The sequence below is a fragment of the Sminthopsis crassicaudata genome, chromosome 1 (genome assembly GCF_048593235.1).
Source record: "Sminthopsis crassicaudata isolate SCR6 chromosome 1, ASM4859323v1, whole genome shotgun sequence".
NCBI classification, from domain to species: Eukaryota; Metazoa; Chordata; class Mammalia; order Dasyuromorphia; family Dasyuridae; genus Sminthopsis; species Sminthopsis crassicaudata.
In genome coordinates, this window is record NC_133617.1 from 548,036,002 (window position 1) to 548,052,352 (window position 16,351).

Genomic DNA, 16,351 nt, shown 5'->3' on the forward strand with positions numbered 1-16,351 from the left:
ATGTTGTAGTTTAGTCATGTCTGACTCTTTTATAACTCCTTTTGGGGTTTTCTTGGTAAGGATGTGGTTTGCTATTTCTAATAGTTTCTTTTTTTGTTTTATTTCTTTGATGAGCTAGTTGGACTTACCTGACTTGCTCAAGGTCACTCAGCTAATAAATGTCAAATGTCTGTGATCAGATTTGAATTCCCATCCTCTTGACTCCAGGGCCACTTTGTCTGCTGTGCCACCTAGTTCCCCAGTAGTTTCTTTTATTTCACCTTCTTTGTTATAAATTGTCAATTTTTATTCAATTTTGGTTTTATTTGGTAATCAAATTAGACAACAGTTTAATTGTGTTGTTTTATAAAATGTTGTAGTTTTATTCATTTATTTGTTTATGGTTTTCTTCTAACTTTGTTAATCTCTTTTTACCATTTCAAAATTTCTACTTGGTATGTTATTGAGAATTTTTAATTAATGCTTTGTTAACTTTCTCATTTGCATGCTCAATTCAGTAATCTTTTATTTTTCTCTTTTGCTAATTAGTATTTAATAACATAATTTTTCCCCTGAAGACTAAGTTTTGTTTGGTATATTATTTTATTATTGTCATTTTCTCAGATGAAATTTTATACTTTTCATAATTTATCTTTGACTATTTCTTTAAATTATTTAATCTCCAATTAATGTTTATTCTTTCTTTAAAGGCTTTTTGTTAAATATAATTTGTTGAATTATGGTCAGAAAAGGAAGAGTTTAATATATTTTTCCTCATTTGTTAAATTTTTATGTCCTAGTAAATTACTAATATTTGTAAATTGGTACACCCAACTAAAAAAAAGAAACAAACTCCTTTTGTCTCCATCAGTAAACTAACAATCTTTTAAGCCCCTGTGTTAGGAACTATATCTTATGTGTTTGAATGTGTTATGAATTATGGTATGCAATGGAGATATAAGTACAAAGAATGAAATAATACTTCTAGGGAGCTTAAATTCTAATATCATTTAGTAATAATCAGAGATCTAACATCTAACTTATTCTATTCAGGTTCTTAACTTTTTTCTTTTTTATCTTTTTGTTAGATTTTAAAGTTTCCCCACTATCATAGTTAGCTGTTTCTCCCTGCAATTTGATTAGCTTTTGATTAATTTTTTCCTTTAAGTATTTAGATATTATGAGATTAGGTGTGGATTTTTATTAAGTATTGAAATTTTTTGATTGTGCTAATAATATATTTATTGCTTATTTATCTATTCTTTTTTGCTTTGTGTTATCTGAAATCTTGATTTCTGCCTCTTTTTTTTAAAGTTAATTTTAAGCATATTCATTTTACTCTAGTTCCTTTTCAAATTCTACATGAACCTGTATATTTCCTGTATGTAACATTTTTTTGATTCTATCGTCTAATCCATTTTATGTCCTTTTCCATTTTATAATAAATTCTTCCCATTCATATTAACAGTAATGATAGTTGAGTATTCTATCTACTTCCCTTCTACTTTTTCTTCTTTGCTTCTACCCTGACTTCTATTCCCAAAGTGTTGAGAAAACTTTGTTTAACATTAGTGATTTCTAATTTAAGCTACTTGTTTTTCCTTACTGTCTCTTTTCTTTTCCCTTTGCCATCCCCCCTCAGGTTTTCACTGTTTGTTTCCTTTATATCCTTCTTTCACAACTCTATGTCATGAGAGTTTGTTTTGCTTCTGACAGTTCACTGTTTTCAGCCTTCCTTTTTCTGCTTCAGATGGAAACGAGGTTCATCATGGAGTGCCTAGACCTCCCACACCTACCTCCATGTCTGTATACTCTTTAACTCATGAAACTCTAGAACATGCATCTTCCTTGATAGTATATTTGTCTCTGAGATAACACTAACCCATTCCCCATTTAAAAACTTGTATCAGGATTTGTCTTGCCGGTATTAAAGTTATTTTTAAAAAGCAGATGGCAGTTTGAGGCCTATGCTGGCCCTTATGGCCATCCCACCAAGGTGTTTTGGCCTTGATGTTTTTAAATAAACTCCTTTTAATTTTTTTCTAGGTGAGTTTTGCTTCTATAATCAGGGTGAACAAAGATTTTCTTTAACATTAAAAAAAATGCAACTTTTAGGAACCCTGCAAAAATGGGAGAAAAGGAGGTTTTTAATCAATGACCTTCACTTTTGAAAGAAACATTTAATCACTATTAAATGACCTCCTGCATTGCTACATCGTAGGGAAATGAGACGAGAGGCAAGGGGGATGGGATGAAAGCTCATGTTGCTATATGCTGATTCTCTGGTAAGGAATTGGATCAAAGTTCATGTCTGTAGTCTAGCCTATCCAAACAGATTGATTAGCATTAGATATTGAGTAGCAGGTTAGTACCTGAAGACAAGCCAGACTGAAAACAATGGAGTCACTTAGGGCACAAATTTCAATATTAAAAAGTTTCTGGTTTTTATAATTCTACTTGTGTTCATTGACAAAGCAACGTTTTTCTGCTTTTTTCCTCTCACTTTTCTAAGAACTTCTTGATCTCTCACAATTCATTTCAAATTGCCAGTTTTCTGTTTTTGTCTTCCACTTTTAAGGTACCTTATTACCTGCTTTAAGTCTTAAACATTAAAAATTTGTCAATGAATATATTCAAGAATTAGAATTTTAAAATCAATTGCTAAACTTGTTTCTCTTTTTTCAGCTCACTACATTGGGAAATCTTACACCTTCAAGCACTGTATTTTTTTGCTGTGATATGCAAGAAAGATTCAGACCAGCTATCAAGTATTTTGGTGATATCATTAGTGTAGGACAAAGATTGGTAGGTCAAAAAAATTTTTAAATTAAATTTCTCTTCTCTTTTATTGAATATAGTATATCTTTCTTGGGGAAAAACAATTGCTCTTTTTTTCTCTCTCTCTTTTTTTCAGTTGCAAGGAGCACGGATATTAGGAATTCCAGTTATTGTAACAGAACAATACCCTAAAGGTCTTGGTAGCACTGTACAAGAACTTGATTTAACAGGTGTTAAACTTGTACTTCCGAAGACTAAATTTTCAATGGTAATACCAGAAGTAGAAGCAGCATTAGCAGAAATTCCTGGAGTCCGTAGTGTTGTCTTGTTTGGAGTAGAAGTAGGTATTTTTCATATTAAATGTTATTGTATTGATTTGTATTTATCCCTTTAAAATTTCATCTTGACAAACAAATTTTAGTTTGTGTTTTTAAGCCTATTTATTTTCAATTTTTAAAATATTTTTTGTGAATAGAGGGGAATCAAAACAACTTTCTGAATTTAATATGATATATTTTATTGATACTTTTCTATTAGACTCACGTCTGCATTCAGCAAACAGCTCTGGAATTGGTTGGCCGAGGTGTTGAAGTTCACATTGTAGCTGATGCTACTTCATCAAGAAGCATGATGGACAGGATGTTTGCTCTTGAGGTAACATGACCTCTTTAATATCTGTATTTAATTGATATGTTTTTTGTAGAAGGTCCTATCAAATTTTCCACATAATTCTGCTTTTAAAACAATGTTTAATAATCTAATGACAACTCTATGTTTTTGTCTTTGAATTCAGAATTATGGAGAAACTAAAAATTCATGTGAATTCATTTAGGACTTTATCACTATTCACAATGTAATCGTATTAAGTAACTTTGCTGATATCTGAAAGATTTGGTTGATCTTATGATTTTACCACCACAGTCCTAACTTGAATATTCTATGCCATATTCTTCAAGTCTGAAACTAGAAGCTGAGATAATTTCATGCAAGTATGTACTCTTTTTAAAGGGCATTAGGAATATAAAAACGCCTGTATTCTTTTCAGATGTAGCCTTCACCTCTAGACAAAGACTATACTTTTTTGATATCTGGACATTAGATATACTTCTTCAATCTTTGGACCATAAAGTTAAAAAGAAATGGATAGATAAAGGGGAGAGTTATGATAAAGTAACATTTAAAGAAGTTGATTCTTTTCATTGCATTTTCATTTCATCTTATGGAAAGAAGGTTAGAGGCAAAGAGACTAATGGGAAAGGTAGAGATATATAGATTAGTGATGAAAAACTCCAGAGTAGAGATATTCACTGTACTCCTTATAGTTCTCCAAAATAGTACATAATGTATAATATATAACATATTACTGACCTTCCTATGATATGCTGAGATTGAAGTCTTCAAAGATAAATAATAATTTCAGTTATAAGGCAGGGCTGCACATAACAAAAATAAACACTGGTATAATTTTTGGTCTTTGAGAAATTATAAAATAAGTTTTTTAAAAAGTAGAAGCAATAGGATTATTCATTTAATGTTTATTAAACTATGATAATATAGAAGAGAAAATATTGAAGAAGAAAAAAATTATGAGGTTTAAGCTATGTCACTATAGAGAGAAATGATTATTGATGGACCAAAATAAAAATAGATAGCATGGTCTTTTTCTTGCCTTGAACTCTACACTACTTTCTAGAGAAAGAGAATAGAATGCCTATTTATGAAATAAAGTTCCTGTCTCATTTGTGTTTAAAGTTGCTATTAAAACTATTAACTAGTAATGCAGTACTCCAAAAGAGTGAACATTTACCCACATATCTTAATGGAAATGGTTTGAGATTCAGTAGCTGAGACACTTACGTAACTTTTAAAATATATATATATATGTATATATATATATTTTTTCCAATTACATGTAAAAACAATTTTTAACAATTATTAAAAAAAAAATTTTGAGCTCCAGATTCTGTCCCTCCCTTCCCTCCTTATTTAGAAGGCAAGCAACTTTATATAGGCTATACATGTGCAGTCATGCAAAACATATTTCCATATTAGTCATATTATGGAAGAAAACATGAACTAAAAAAACGACCAAAAAAAAAGAAAAAAAGTAGTATGCTTTGATTTGCATTCAGGCTCCATCAGTTCTTTCTCTGGAGGTGGATGATATTTTTTCATCATAAGTCCTTCAGAATTGTCTTGGGTCTTTATATTGCTGAGAATAGCTAAATCACTCACGGTTGATCATCCTACAGTATTGCTGTAGCTATCTACAATGTTCTGGTTATGCTCACTTCACTTTGTATCACTTCGTGTACATCCACTAGCTAGTAATGTTTAAAAAGAATACTGAAAATTAGTTTGCAAATGAACATAATTTTCTTTGAAAATTTGAAAGATTTGCCAACATTCTCTCTTGCAATGTTCCTTACTTTCTCATCTTATATTTATTCATTGCTAATCCCCCTCAGTGTTATATTAACAAGTCTGAGGATTCAAGTTTTGTAATGGTGGTCTCATCAATAGAGAGATAGGAAAGTTTAGGGAAGGAACAACAAGTTTAGCAGTTAGTCTTATCATTGAAAGGATGTCTGCAGATTCCCATTCTTTGATTTTTTTTTTTTAAAGGCTTTTTTGGACAAAATGTGTCAAAATGTGTCTTTTCATGTTGCTGGTCTCTATAAAAGGACTTTCCCTTATAAGCTAGGTCTATACTGCTTGCAGGGTCCATACTATGTCTATGATGCTGGAAATGTAAGCTTATCCTTATTCAATAAAAGCTCTTTTTTTGCTGATACATTGTGGTTCTCATCCTCTTGGTGATCCTGTAATCTAAACACAAGCCTCTCCTCCCTGGATTATATAGGAGGTCACCTTGACTGCTAGGTTTCCCTTTGATCTTGGCCTTGGAATTGAGAGGAGTTATGTGAAGAGAATGCCAGTTATCACAAATAGGTCAGACACTAGAAAGGAACATTAGGAACTGCTGGAAGGATCTTATCAGTGTTAATGAAGTAATGGATTTGACTATAAAGTGAGCATTATCTCCATGGATGATTAAGCTGGGAAAGAGCGAAAGAGACATATACTTCCTCTCCCTCTGAACATGAAGAAACTGAATGTTCCTTTATGTTATCTACTCAATTTAATACCTCACTTCCTTACTTTCCCCATTAGTCATCTAATTGCTAGAAGAAATTTTAGTTTTTGCCTAAAATAATAACTTTAATACCTAATCTATTAAAATAGGATAAAACCTATGGGCCCACTGAACCCCTTAGCTATTTTTTGCATTTTACTTATTGCTAACATAATATCAGTTTCAGTAGCTCTTCTCACAGAAACTTTTGATTCTCTTACTCTTATCTTTAAGACAGAGTTAGGATGTTCATTGCCATGTGAGGAATAAGCCTGGATTTTTGAAGGCTAAGATGATGAAATTTAAGCTCTGAGAGCTTCTACATGCTTAAAAAACTTCATGTTTGACCCCAGAAATAGTACAGCTCTGTTTTCTGATGATTAACTTGATTAACCATAAAAAAAGATATCACAAGTAGAATGGTAATTAATATTTCTTTCTTTTTTTTTTTAAACCATGGCAACCAGTAAAACAAAGAAAAAATCTTAAATGGCCTTTTATCATCTGGCTTCTCTCACCTTTTCCTGTGACAGTGGCTGAGTGATGTGAAAAGTGACAGAGAGTGCTAAAAATCAGTTTTTAACCCATCAACAAACTTTAATTCCACTATTCATATTATAAATGTGAGATCTTTATCCAAAGACTGATGAATTGACATAATATTATAAGAACTGAATCATATCTTTTTTTGTATTTTTAAAAAATCATATCTTAATAGTCTTGTTATAAATAAAATTAGAAGAAAGGTGAGGCTCAATCTTAAATATAAATTTTCCACTTTCCACTTTCCATTTATCAATAATAGGCCTTTTCTGCTCTATTCACCTCTAAAAGAGGGATAACCTTTGATCATTAAACCGATAGTAGGTCACTCTGTAATGACAATAAGCATCATCTGCTTAGTAACAACTAGCATCCAATAGTGGGAAAGTAACTACATTTTTGGTGAAACTAGGTGATAGTGAAAAGTGTTGAGATTAGAGTCAGAAAGACCTGAGTTTAAATCTGGCGTTAGGCACTAGTTGTGTAACCCTGGGCAAGTCAGTTAACCCTTTTTGCCTTCGTTTCCTCATTTCTAAAATGAGCTGGAGAGGAAAGTGGAAATTCTAGTGTCTTTCCCCCCCCCCCAAAAAAAAAAAACAAAAAAAAAAACAAAACCCAAATCAGGTCATGAAGAGTTGGATATGATGAGGTCATAAAGAGTTGGACATGACATGGGCATGAATAATGATACCTGCTTGTTTTAAGTGATACAGTAAGTGACAGCTTCAGGAAGCCTTTTGTCTTTAGAAATGAAATGGTCATTTAATTTTCTTCACCCATAGAGTGGACATATATAATTTCCTCTGATTAGCTGCCACAACTACGATCCCCAAAAACTTCTGTCTGAGCAAGAATGCGTCTTTCCTTATAGCTTGCCCCGGGAAATTTCTTTTGGATCAGGGAATTGATATATCCATTAGTATTCCTTCATGTAACAGTAGCTTCACTGCCAATATCCAGCAGCCCTTTTTCTATTTATCACTCTTACCTCATTTCCAGGCCATCACAACATGGCATGTGACATGCAGGCCCCTCTGAGGTACTGCTATGGTGTTCCTCCTTGTGTGTACATACATATATATATATATATATATATATATATATAAAACATTGTAGTCTTTTAGAATCCTATTTTGTCTTTGTATTGCTTATAGTTTTTTGTTCTTTAAATGTTATTTTCCTGTATATTGTAATATGTAATGTTATATATTACATAATAGCTTTTTTAGCCTTACTAGTTTGATTCAGTATCAGTTCACAGAAAACTTCCAAAAATCTCTTTGAATCTATCTTTTTTGTAATTTATTATCAAAAAATAGTATTCTATTTTAATAAATTTTTTTCAGTTAATAGGCCATTATTTTCTCTCCCTTTTATCAGCCATATCCCATTTGGGAAAAGAAAAACAGAGAGAACCAAAACCTCTTTAACAAATATTCATAATCCCACAAAATATTATCCCACTGACTATGTGTATATATATATATATATATATATATATATATGTATGTATGTATATCATTTTGCATGTTGAATCCATCCATGTGCTGAATAGCATGTTTCATCCCTGATCCTCTGGAATCATCCCTGGGAATTGCCTTGTTCAGAATTCTACAGCCTTTATAATTGTTCATTTTTAAAAAATATTTTTATTTTATTATAGTATCCTTGTAGCTCTCCTTATTTTACTGAATTCATACAAATCTTTATAAATTCCTTTGAAGGTATTCCTTTTGTCATTTCTTAGCATAATGTTAGCCCTTTATATTTTCATGCTATCTTTTGTTTAGTTGTTCCCTTGGTTTCCATTCTTTGCTATTACAAAGAGAGCTAATAAAAATATTTTTGTACATAAGGGTCTTTTTGTTTTCTTTTGATCCCATTTAGTATAGATCTAGTAGTAGTATTACTGGTCAAAGATTATACACATTTTAGTGAATTTTGAGGCATAGTTAAAAAATGTTTCATTGTTCTATCACCAAGTGTTTTGAGTGTGTCATCTCTTATCATCTCTTAACATCTGCATTTTTTAATCAGCTTTACCAATCTAGTGGATATGAAATAGGAACTCAAGCTTGATTTAATATGCATTTTGCTTATTATTAATGATTTGAAATATGTTTATTACTATTAATAGCTAGCTTTTTTTCTCTTGAAAACCACTTGTCAATAACATTTGATCGTTTATTTATTGGGATATTGCTCTTGGTCCTTATACATTTAAGTTATGTCCTTATGTAACTCAAAAATCTTTTATCAGAAAAATTTGCTTTAAGTATTTTTCTCAAATTACCTGTTTTCCTTCTATTCTTTTACTTATGAAAATTTTTTCTTAATTTTCTGTAATCAGAATTTTCCATTTAATCATCTTGGCTCCTTTCTATTCATTGTTTTATTATGATCTCTTTCCCTGTCCTGATTTTCCCTATCCTTGTTTCTTTCTTTTATTTGTATTATTTCTGTATATATCTGAGTCATAAAAATAATTTTATCCTAGAGTTTTTTCCCCTTTGGGTGTTCATTCATGTCATGCTCAATTTGTTTTTTTCCGAAATTAAGCCATTGTCTCTTGTTCTATTAATCTTTATTTTATATTTTTCTAAATATTCATGTATTTCATTCAGTTAAATTTCATTAGTTTATAACAATTTCCTTTATTCATTTGTTACAATTTAAGAAAAATTTTTTGATACTGGTAATTTAGTTTTCCTTTTTTAAAAAAATCAAATCATGTTTGTTTGATTTTAATTTTCACTTTTTTAGTATCTGTGTTCTTTGACTTTTCAGAATTTATATTTTAAGTGTGTGTTTGTGTTTAGTTGTATGCTTTATTTGTTACTGAAAATATTTAGAAATATAAAATTTCTCTAAGTATCTAATTTGGCTATATCCCAAACATTTTGGTATATTATCTTAATGGCATTATCTTCAATGAAATTGTGTATTGTTTCTACAAATTATTCTTTTACCCACCAGTTCTTTAAGATTAAATTGCCTCAGAAAAGTTGTTTGAGTATAATTTTTATTGCATTGTAACTACTAATAAATTTTTAATATTTCAATTTGTATTTTTGAGGTTTTAAGGCCCTTGTTCCATGGTCAGTTTTTGTAAAAGTGTCATGCATAGCTTAAAATTACATATGCTCCTTTTTAATGCCTATCTAGTATTTATCAGAAAGCCTTCTTTCTCATTTATTTTGGTTAGGATTTGTCTATTTCTGAAAGGGGTACATTGAGATCCCCCATAATTATTTAATTTGTCCTTTCATTTAAGTTTTCCATTACGTATTTGTATTCTTTGTTTATTTAGTGCATGTTTAATATTGCTATTATTTCATATACTTTTCAGCACAATATAGTTTCCTTTTTTATCTCTTAATCACATATATTTTTGCTATTTCTTTGTTGTAGATCATGCCTTTTTGAATTCAGTTGTAGCGTAATAGACTTTGTCCCAGTTTCACATTTTAACCTTTTGTACATCTTTGTGTTTACAATGAAGTTCTTGTAAACAGCATATTGTTGGATTCTGCTTTCTGATCCATTCTTTAATTCTCTTCCTTCTTGAATGAGTTCAATTCATAGTCATAGTAAAACTTTATTTTATTTATATCCTATAATATGTTCATCCATTCCCCAATTGGAGCATATCTACTTTGTTTTTACTTCTTCTCTACTACAAAACTATTGCATTAAATATTTCATGTATTTATGGACCCTTTTCTTTTTGATCTTTTTGGTGTATATGTACCTTGTAGTGATATTGCTGACTGTAAGGATATATACTGTTTGGAGACTTTTGGAATATGGTTCTAGATTGCTTTCTAGTGTAATTGGTTCAATTTATAGTTTCTCTACAGCATATAAATATTTCTTTCCTGCATGACCTTTTCTTGATGAAGCTTTCCTGTTTCTTTTAAATTACTGCTTCTCTTCCTGGATGTTTGCTAATATCCTTTACTAATCTCTACTAGAATTTTCCTAGGAATTGTCTAGTTCTGTGTTACTGATAGTTCTCAACAGTCACATCTGTCAGTATCTAGGGAAGTCATTCATCTAGGCTAAGGGAACTCGAATTTATTTGAGGCAAAAGGATGGTCTACTCTCTATTTATCTTGGATATCAAGATATACTGCTGGACAACTTGTCAAAAATCATTTTAATTTACTTTGAATGTAAAGATCATTTCCCTTAGGAGTATGAAGAGAGGAACAAAGTAATTAAATATTTCTGATTTTTCTCTTTTATCAGTTGTCATAATTCTTCCTAGTCTAAGAAGAGATATTAACACATACATATATATCCTTTGTTCTTAGCTTCTAGCACCAGTATTAGCTTAATCCAAATTTTAGCTTTTTTTTATAAGTCAATGCCATACTCTCATATTCATCCTGATACCTCAACTTGCTTCCATTTTCTGTTTTTCCTTTAAAATCTTTGTTGATTGATGAAATATACTCACATTAGTCTTTTCAGACAAGTCTCAATTTTTCTCTTTCAAATTATACTTTGTGTCTAATGAATTTCATTTTTAAAAATTTTCCGTCTTCCTAAGGCTTATTTCTCCTGTAATAGCTAAAAAGATAAAATCTAGTTCAAAGTCAAATCAACAAACATTAGGTGCTAAGTTGTGGGTATCCAAAGAACAGTAAAAATAGTTTCCTTTTTTAAAAGGGGAGAGAGGTTTACATTCCAGTGAGGAAACAACATTTAAATAGATTGATACAATATATTACAGGGTGACCCAAAAGTCTTAGTGTAGGATTAGACTATTAAAGTGGCTGTAAAAGGCCTTTCTTGGTCCATTGAGCTACTCCAGACTTTTCCCCTCTCATCATTTTAACCATACTCTAAAGTTTAAACTTTAATAATTTAAGCGTAAGCTTAATCTTAACATCAAGTCTCCTAGTATCCCAGCAACTCACTCCCAATGTTCATTTAACCAACACATTTCATCTTGGATTCCAGATAATCCTTGTATTTGTCTGGGGTCTGGAAAATCTTCTCTAGGACATTCTGGAATAGATCTCATTCTCAGAGTGGCTCTGAAGGGATTTCTCTTCAGTAGTTCCATATTACTTGCAGAAAATCTTTGAGAATGTTTTGTTTTTTTCTAAAAATCTTTTGCAGGATCTTACTACAGCTGAGTGTGGCCTTTTAAATTTTTACTTCTCCAATAATTAATGTGATGAAAACCAGTTCAAATCTTATTAATAGTAGTTTTAAAAAGAACATCAAATTAGGAGTCCATAATTCACTTGAAACAAAAGAAAATTTAAGTTTTATATATCCCTTGCTGTTTCTGTCTCTGTGTAAATCCTATACCCTATATAGATACTACCAATAACAGGCTGAAGGAAGAATTTTTATAGACAAATGAGGGTCTCATTTATAAAATGAGTGCTTCTGGTTAAAGATTTAATATTTGCCAAAGTTGACATGTAAGTATTATCATTCAATTTCCTTTGATAGATGTTAGCAAATTGTGATATTTATTTAGAAAATTTTTAAACTAAATTTAAAAAAAGAACTAAACAATTTAAAACCTTTTCAATTAAGTATTAAAAAAGACCAGAAAGTATCTGGTTTATGCAGGGAGTGAACAATACAATATAATATACTTTTTAAAAATCTTGAAACCAGTTGTAGAACTTTTTATGTCAAATAAGAAAAAAAATAACAGAAAAAAGAAAGGCAGAAAAGGAAATCAAAACAAAAAATTGTCATGTGCTCAGCAGAACATCAGGGAGGATTCAAAATATATAACAAATTTCCATTTCAAGAAAGCATATATAATAATAAAAGACATTATAGTCATGAATACTCACCTTTCTTTTGCTTCCTTCTAGGTTTGTTTTTTTTTTCCTGTGTGTATTTTTTACTTTATTCTTTTTTTCTTATTTCATTTCCCTGCTGTCCCTGCCTACCTCTCCTGAACAGGCTACAGTTAAGCATAGACATGTGTTTATATATCTACATATACACATATACATGTACATATACATTTACCCATATGTAAATGTGTATCTAAAATAATATTAATAATACTGACATATAATGTAGATTTCTATCCTGAATGATAAAGATTCAATGATTACTAGCCCTTTTTTTCCTAATAAATTCTACTCCTCATCCTTGTTGTAATGTTTGTGTGTGTATCTCTTATTTCCCATCTCTGCTAAGTCTTCTACTTTAATTATGCTCCTTAACTTGCTATTACTTAACCTCTCTCCCATTCATGGATCCTTCCTTTATCTTGTCTGTGCCATCCTTTCGCTCCTTTTTCATCCCATTCTCATTAATCTACACACCTTTTTTCCCAATGTGAGTAGGTTTTCATAACTATGAGCCCTCTTTCCCCACCAATGCCTCTGTGTCTGTTGTTTTTTCTGCTACTTATTTGTGTAACAAAATTACTATTTTTACATTTTCCTAGACAGTTTTGCTTTTTAGAGTCAGATCATACTCAACTCTACTCCAGTCTTTCTTTTGAACTACCTAATTACTAATGTCAATTTTAAACATATGGTATATATTTCCATGTAAAAAACATAAATGATTTGTCCACTAAATTTGAGTTTGATTGAGACAAAGGCCAGAAAATCTGAAAGTTAATTGAATGTCCTTTTCTTCATTCAATATTATGGATAATTTTGCTGGGCATGATATTTTTTGACCACAGGCCTAGTTCTTTTTATTGCCAGTATGTATTATTCCAGGACGTGTGGTCTATTATTGTAACTGCTGATAACTACACAATTCTAATTATAACTCCAGCATATTTGAAATTTTTTCTTGCTTCTTGAAAAATTTTCTCTTTGAAATTTAGCAATAATATTTCTATGTGTTTTCCACAAAGGATCTCTTTGAGGTGGTGATTGGTGGATTTTATTTATTTATTTCTACTTTCCCCTCATGTTCTGTTACTCCTGGATAATTTTCTTGGGCTATTTCTTGTATTATTGTATTAAGGTTCTTTCAGGTAGTCCAATTATTCTTATATTTTCTTTTCTTGGTTTGTTCTCCAGATCTGTTGTTTTTCTTATAAGATGTTTCACATCCTACTCTTATTTTGTTCATTCTTTATATTTTGTTTTGTTATTTCTTGGTCTCTTTATAGCTTCACTGGTTTCTCCTTGCCCAGTTATGCTTTTCAAAAAATTTTGTTGTTCTTTAAGATTCTGTATCTCCTTTTCTAGTTCATTAACTTTTTAACTAATTTTTTTTTTTGGATGATTTTTGTTTTTTTTGTTTTTTCTTTTTCCTCAGTCTTTCTCACTTTGTTTTTAAAGGTGTTTTTTTTTTTTTTTTTTTTTTTTTTTTAAGTTCTTCCATAAATTCTTTCTGGGCAAGTAACCAGATAACATAACTATTTGAGGCAGAAGAGGCTTTTTTTTTTTTTTTTTTTTTGAACTTAACTGTCCTTCTTTGAAGATGAACTCCCTATTCCCATAGTAAAGTTCTGTGATTGGGTTCTTCTTTGCCTGTTCATTTTTTTTTTAAACAGGCAAAGTATTGTAAGCACCTCTAATCTTGGGGTGAAAGGGAGATTGTGCCTCTAGCTTTACTTTAGCTCTTCCCTCTGACCTGGAACCCCAAATCAAAAGCTCCACCCTCTTTCAAGTGCTCACAGCCAGGAACTTCCCTGCCCCACTGCTTCTGCACTCATGAGATGAGCTGATTTCTTCTTGTCCAGGGAAGTGTCTTAGTAGCACAGCTGAGCCTAGTGTTCTTAATCAGCAGATTCTCAGACTTCAGATCTCTGACTTGACTTCCCATGCTATCCTGGAGGTTAAAGTTTTTATAGTTTGGGTTTAGGCTGCAGACAAATCCAGCTAACCTCTGGGCTCTTGCTGGCTGTTTCTGTGGAAGTAGCCTGGAGGTGTTTACACTTCACACTGGTTAAACCCAATTCTAGGCTCTTTCTTCAGTTCTTCTCATGTTGTTCCCAGAGGATCCTATTTTGCCTCAAATCTTCTTTGTTTTTCACTGGAATATGTTCACCCTGACTCAAATTTGTTCTCTTTGTGGAAGAAATCTAGAGGGCTTGAAATTTTCTGACCTACTCCACCATTATCCCAGAATTCTCCCACAACCTGTTATCCTGTTATTAAAAACATTCTCAAGACATGCATAACCATTAGAATCAATAATATTTGTCATATATAATAATCTGAACTTGTTGCTATCTCAAAAAAAGTTTTTTTCCAATCATTCCAACTAATTTTCCACTTTAATCATTTAGAACTTCAATTAATGATTAGAAACTAATAAGGATCTAATCTTCATATGAAAACAAAGGTAACAATACTCTTTGTAAGATGATGAACTTCATTACATAAATAAATTTACTTAAATGTTGTAATCTGCCTTAATTGTAATAAAAAATCCATATGTTAAGTAATCAATTCAGATGCATACAGAGAACAATGTACATTTCCAGCAAGCAATGTATTTAAATTTATATAAAGGTGTCAATCCCAAATCAAATGATAAACCTAAGTAAATTTGGATTTCCATTTGAGTTAACATAAGATAGTTCATACGTTTCACTCCTTAAAAATAATTGATTGCAATAAAATCCATATCCTTAAAACAAAATTTAAAATAATTCTGATTTAAACCATACTATTCCATAACTAAAATAGTAGATTTATATCATGTTTCCAAACTTCTACGTATCCTCAAAAGAGTCTGGGATGAATTATCTGATTGATAATTTAATATCCCTGAATTAGGGATCTTAATTTATAAAGGAATATATTACCATTAACAGGCAGATGGCAGGCTCAAATACCCATTTACTAAGTTGTTTAGGATATGTAAACCACTATAATTTCAGACTGAAAACAGTAAGATCACACATACTTGTTTCACATAGCTGTGCATAGGTGCTAAAATACTACAGCAACAACATTCATTATATTAAAAAAAAATACTGTTTTAGTTGTCCTTATTAGAGATATTTATTCCAAAAAGAATAATCAGGGAAATTATTAGAATAGCATCAATTCTGATCCTCCAGGTCTACACCAAAGGCACAGAATGACTCAAAATATATATAAGATAAAGTATCGTTAATTCTGTTTGATTTCAGGTAAGTTTTGGAATAGCTGATTAATATTTAAGTTCAACCTCATTTACAGGGTATAATTCACGCTCAGAATCAACCAGGTGGGAGACTGAATTGAAAGGATCCTACTTTCAGCCATGCTATCATCATTCCCCTCAATCTGGAGACAGAAATCTACTTGTAGGTGTTCTCAGATTGCCCTTTCTTTGACCAGCATGTGGCATTTCCCTTGAATGGTGGATTACTGGCTTTAATGATTAATCAGACAATCATACCTGAAATCAAAATTTAGGATAATATTAGATTACAGTACCACAGATTTTATCTCAAATAGCAAGTTTTATTTATCAGATTCAGGATTGGACATAATTGGACATGCTTACATAATTACTCTATTATTGTGATAAATTAATTATAGCAATAAAAAGTTACCAGGCCTTCCAGAAATCACTGAGTTTTTTTTTCCCCAGCTACATCTCCAGTTTGAACTCATCTTGTAATAAAATCAGTCATTAGAAATTAATAAAATAATTGCATGTTATAATCTCACATAGTGAATGTTTACTTAAAAAGAATCCTTCAGAAAACACTGATGACAGTCCTCTTACATTTATCTCCTAAAATATTATATATATATATATGTATCTATATATATTTTTTTTTCCTGAGGCTGGGGTTAAGTGACTTGCCCAGGGTCACACAGCTAGGAAGTGTTAAGTGTCTGGGATCAGATTTGAACTCGGGTCCTCCTGAATTCAGGACTGGTGCTCTATGCACTGTACCACTTAGCTGCCCCCTAAGATATTATATATTAACCATTACCTATATGGTTAGAGTTTAAG

At 31.0% G+C, this 16,351-nt stretch overlaps 1 protein-coding gene across 1 annotated transcript in view; it reads left to right on the forward strand.

The window, feature by feature from the left end:
• The window catches only part of ISOC1 (isochorismatase domain containing 1), a 50,200-nt gene that overhangs the window by 20,591 nt on the left and 13,258 nt on the right, over nt 1-16,351 (forward strand). The window contains exons 2-4 of the mRNA XM_074282006.1: nt 2,665-2,784; nt 2,894-3,097; nt 3,295-3,411. Of these exons, the coding sequence (XP_074138107.1) occupies nt 2,665-2,784; nt 2,894-3,097; nt 3,295-3,411 (441 nt within the window). The remainder of the gene's footprint in view (nt 1-2,664; nt 2,785-2,893; nt 3,098-3,294; nt 3,412-16,351) is intronic.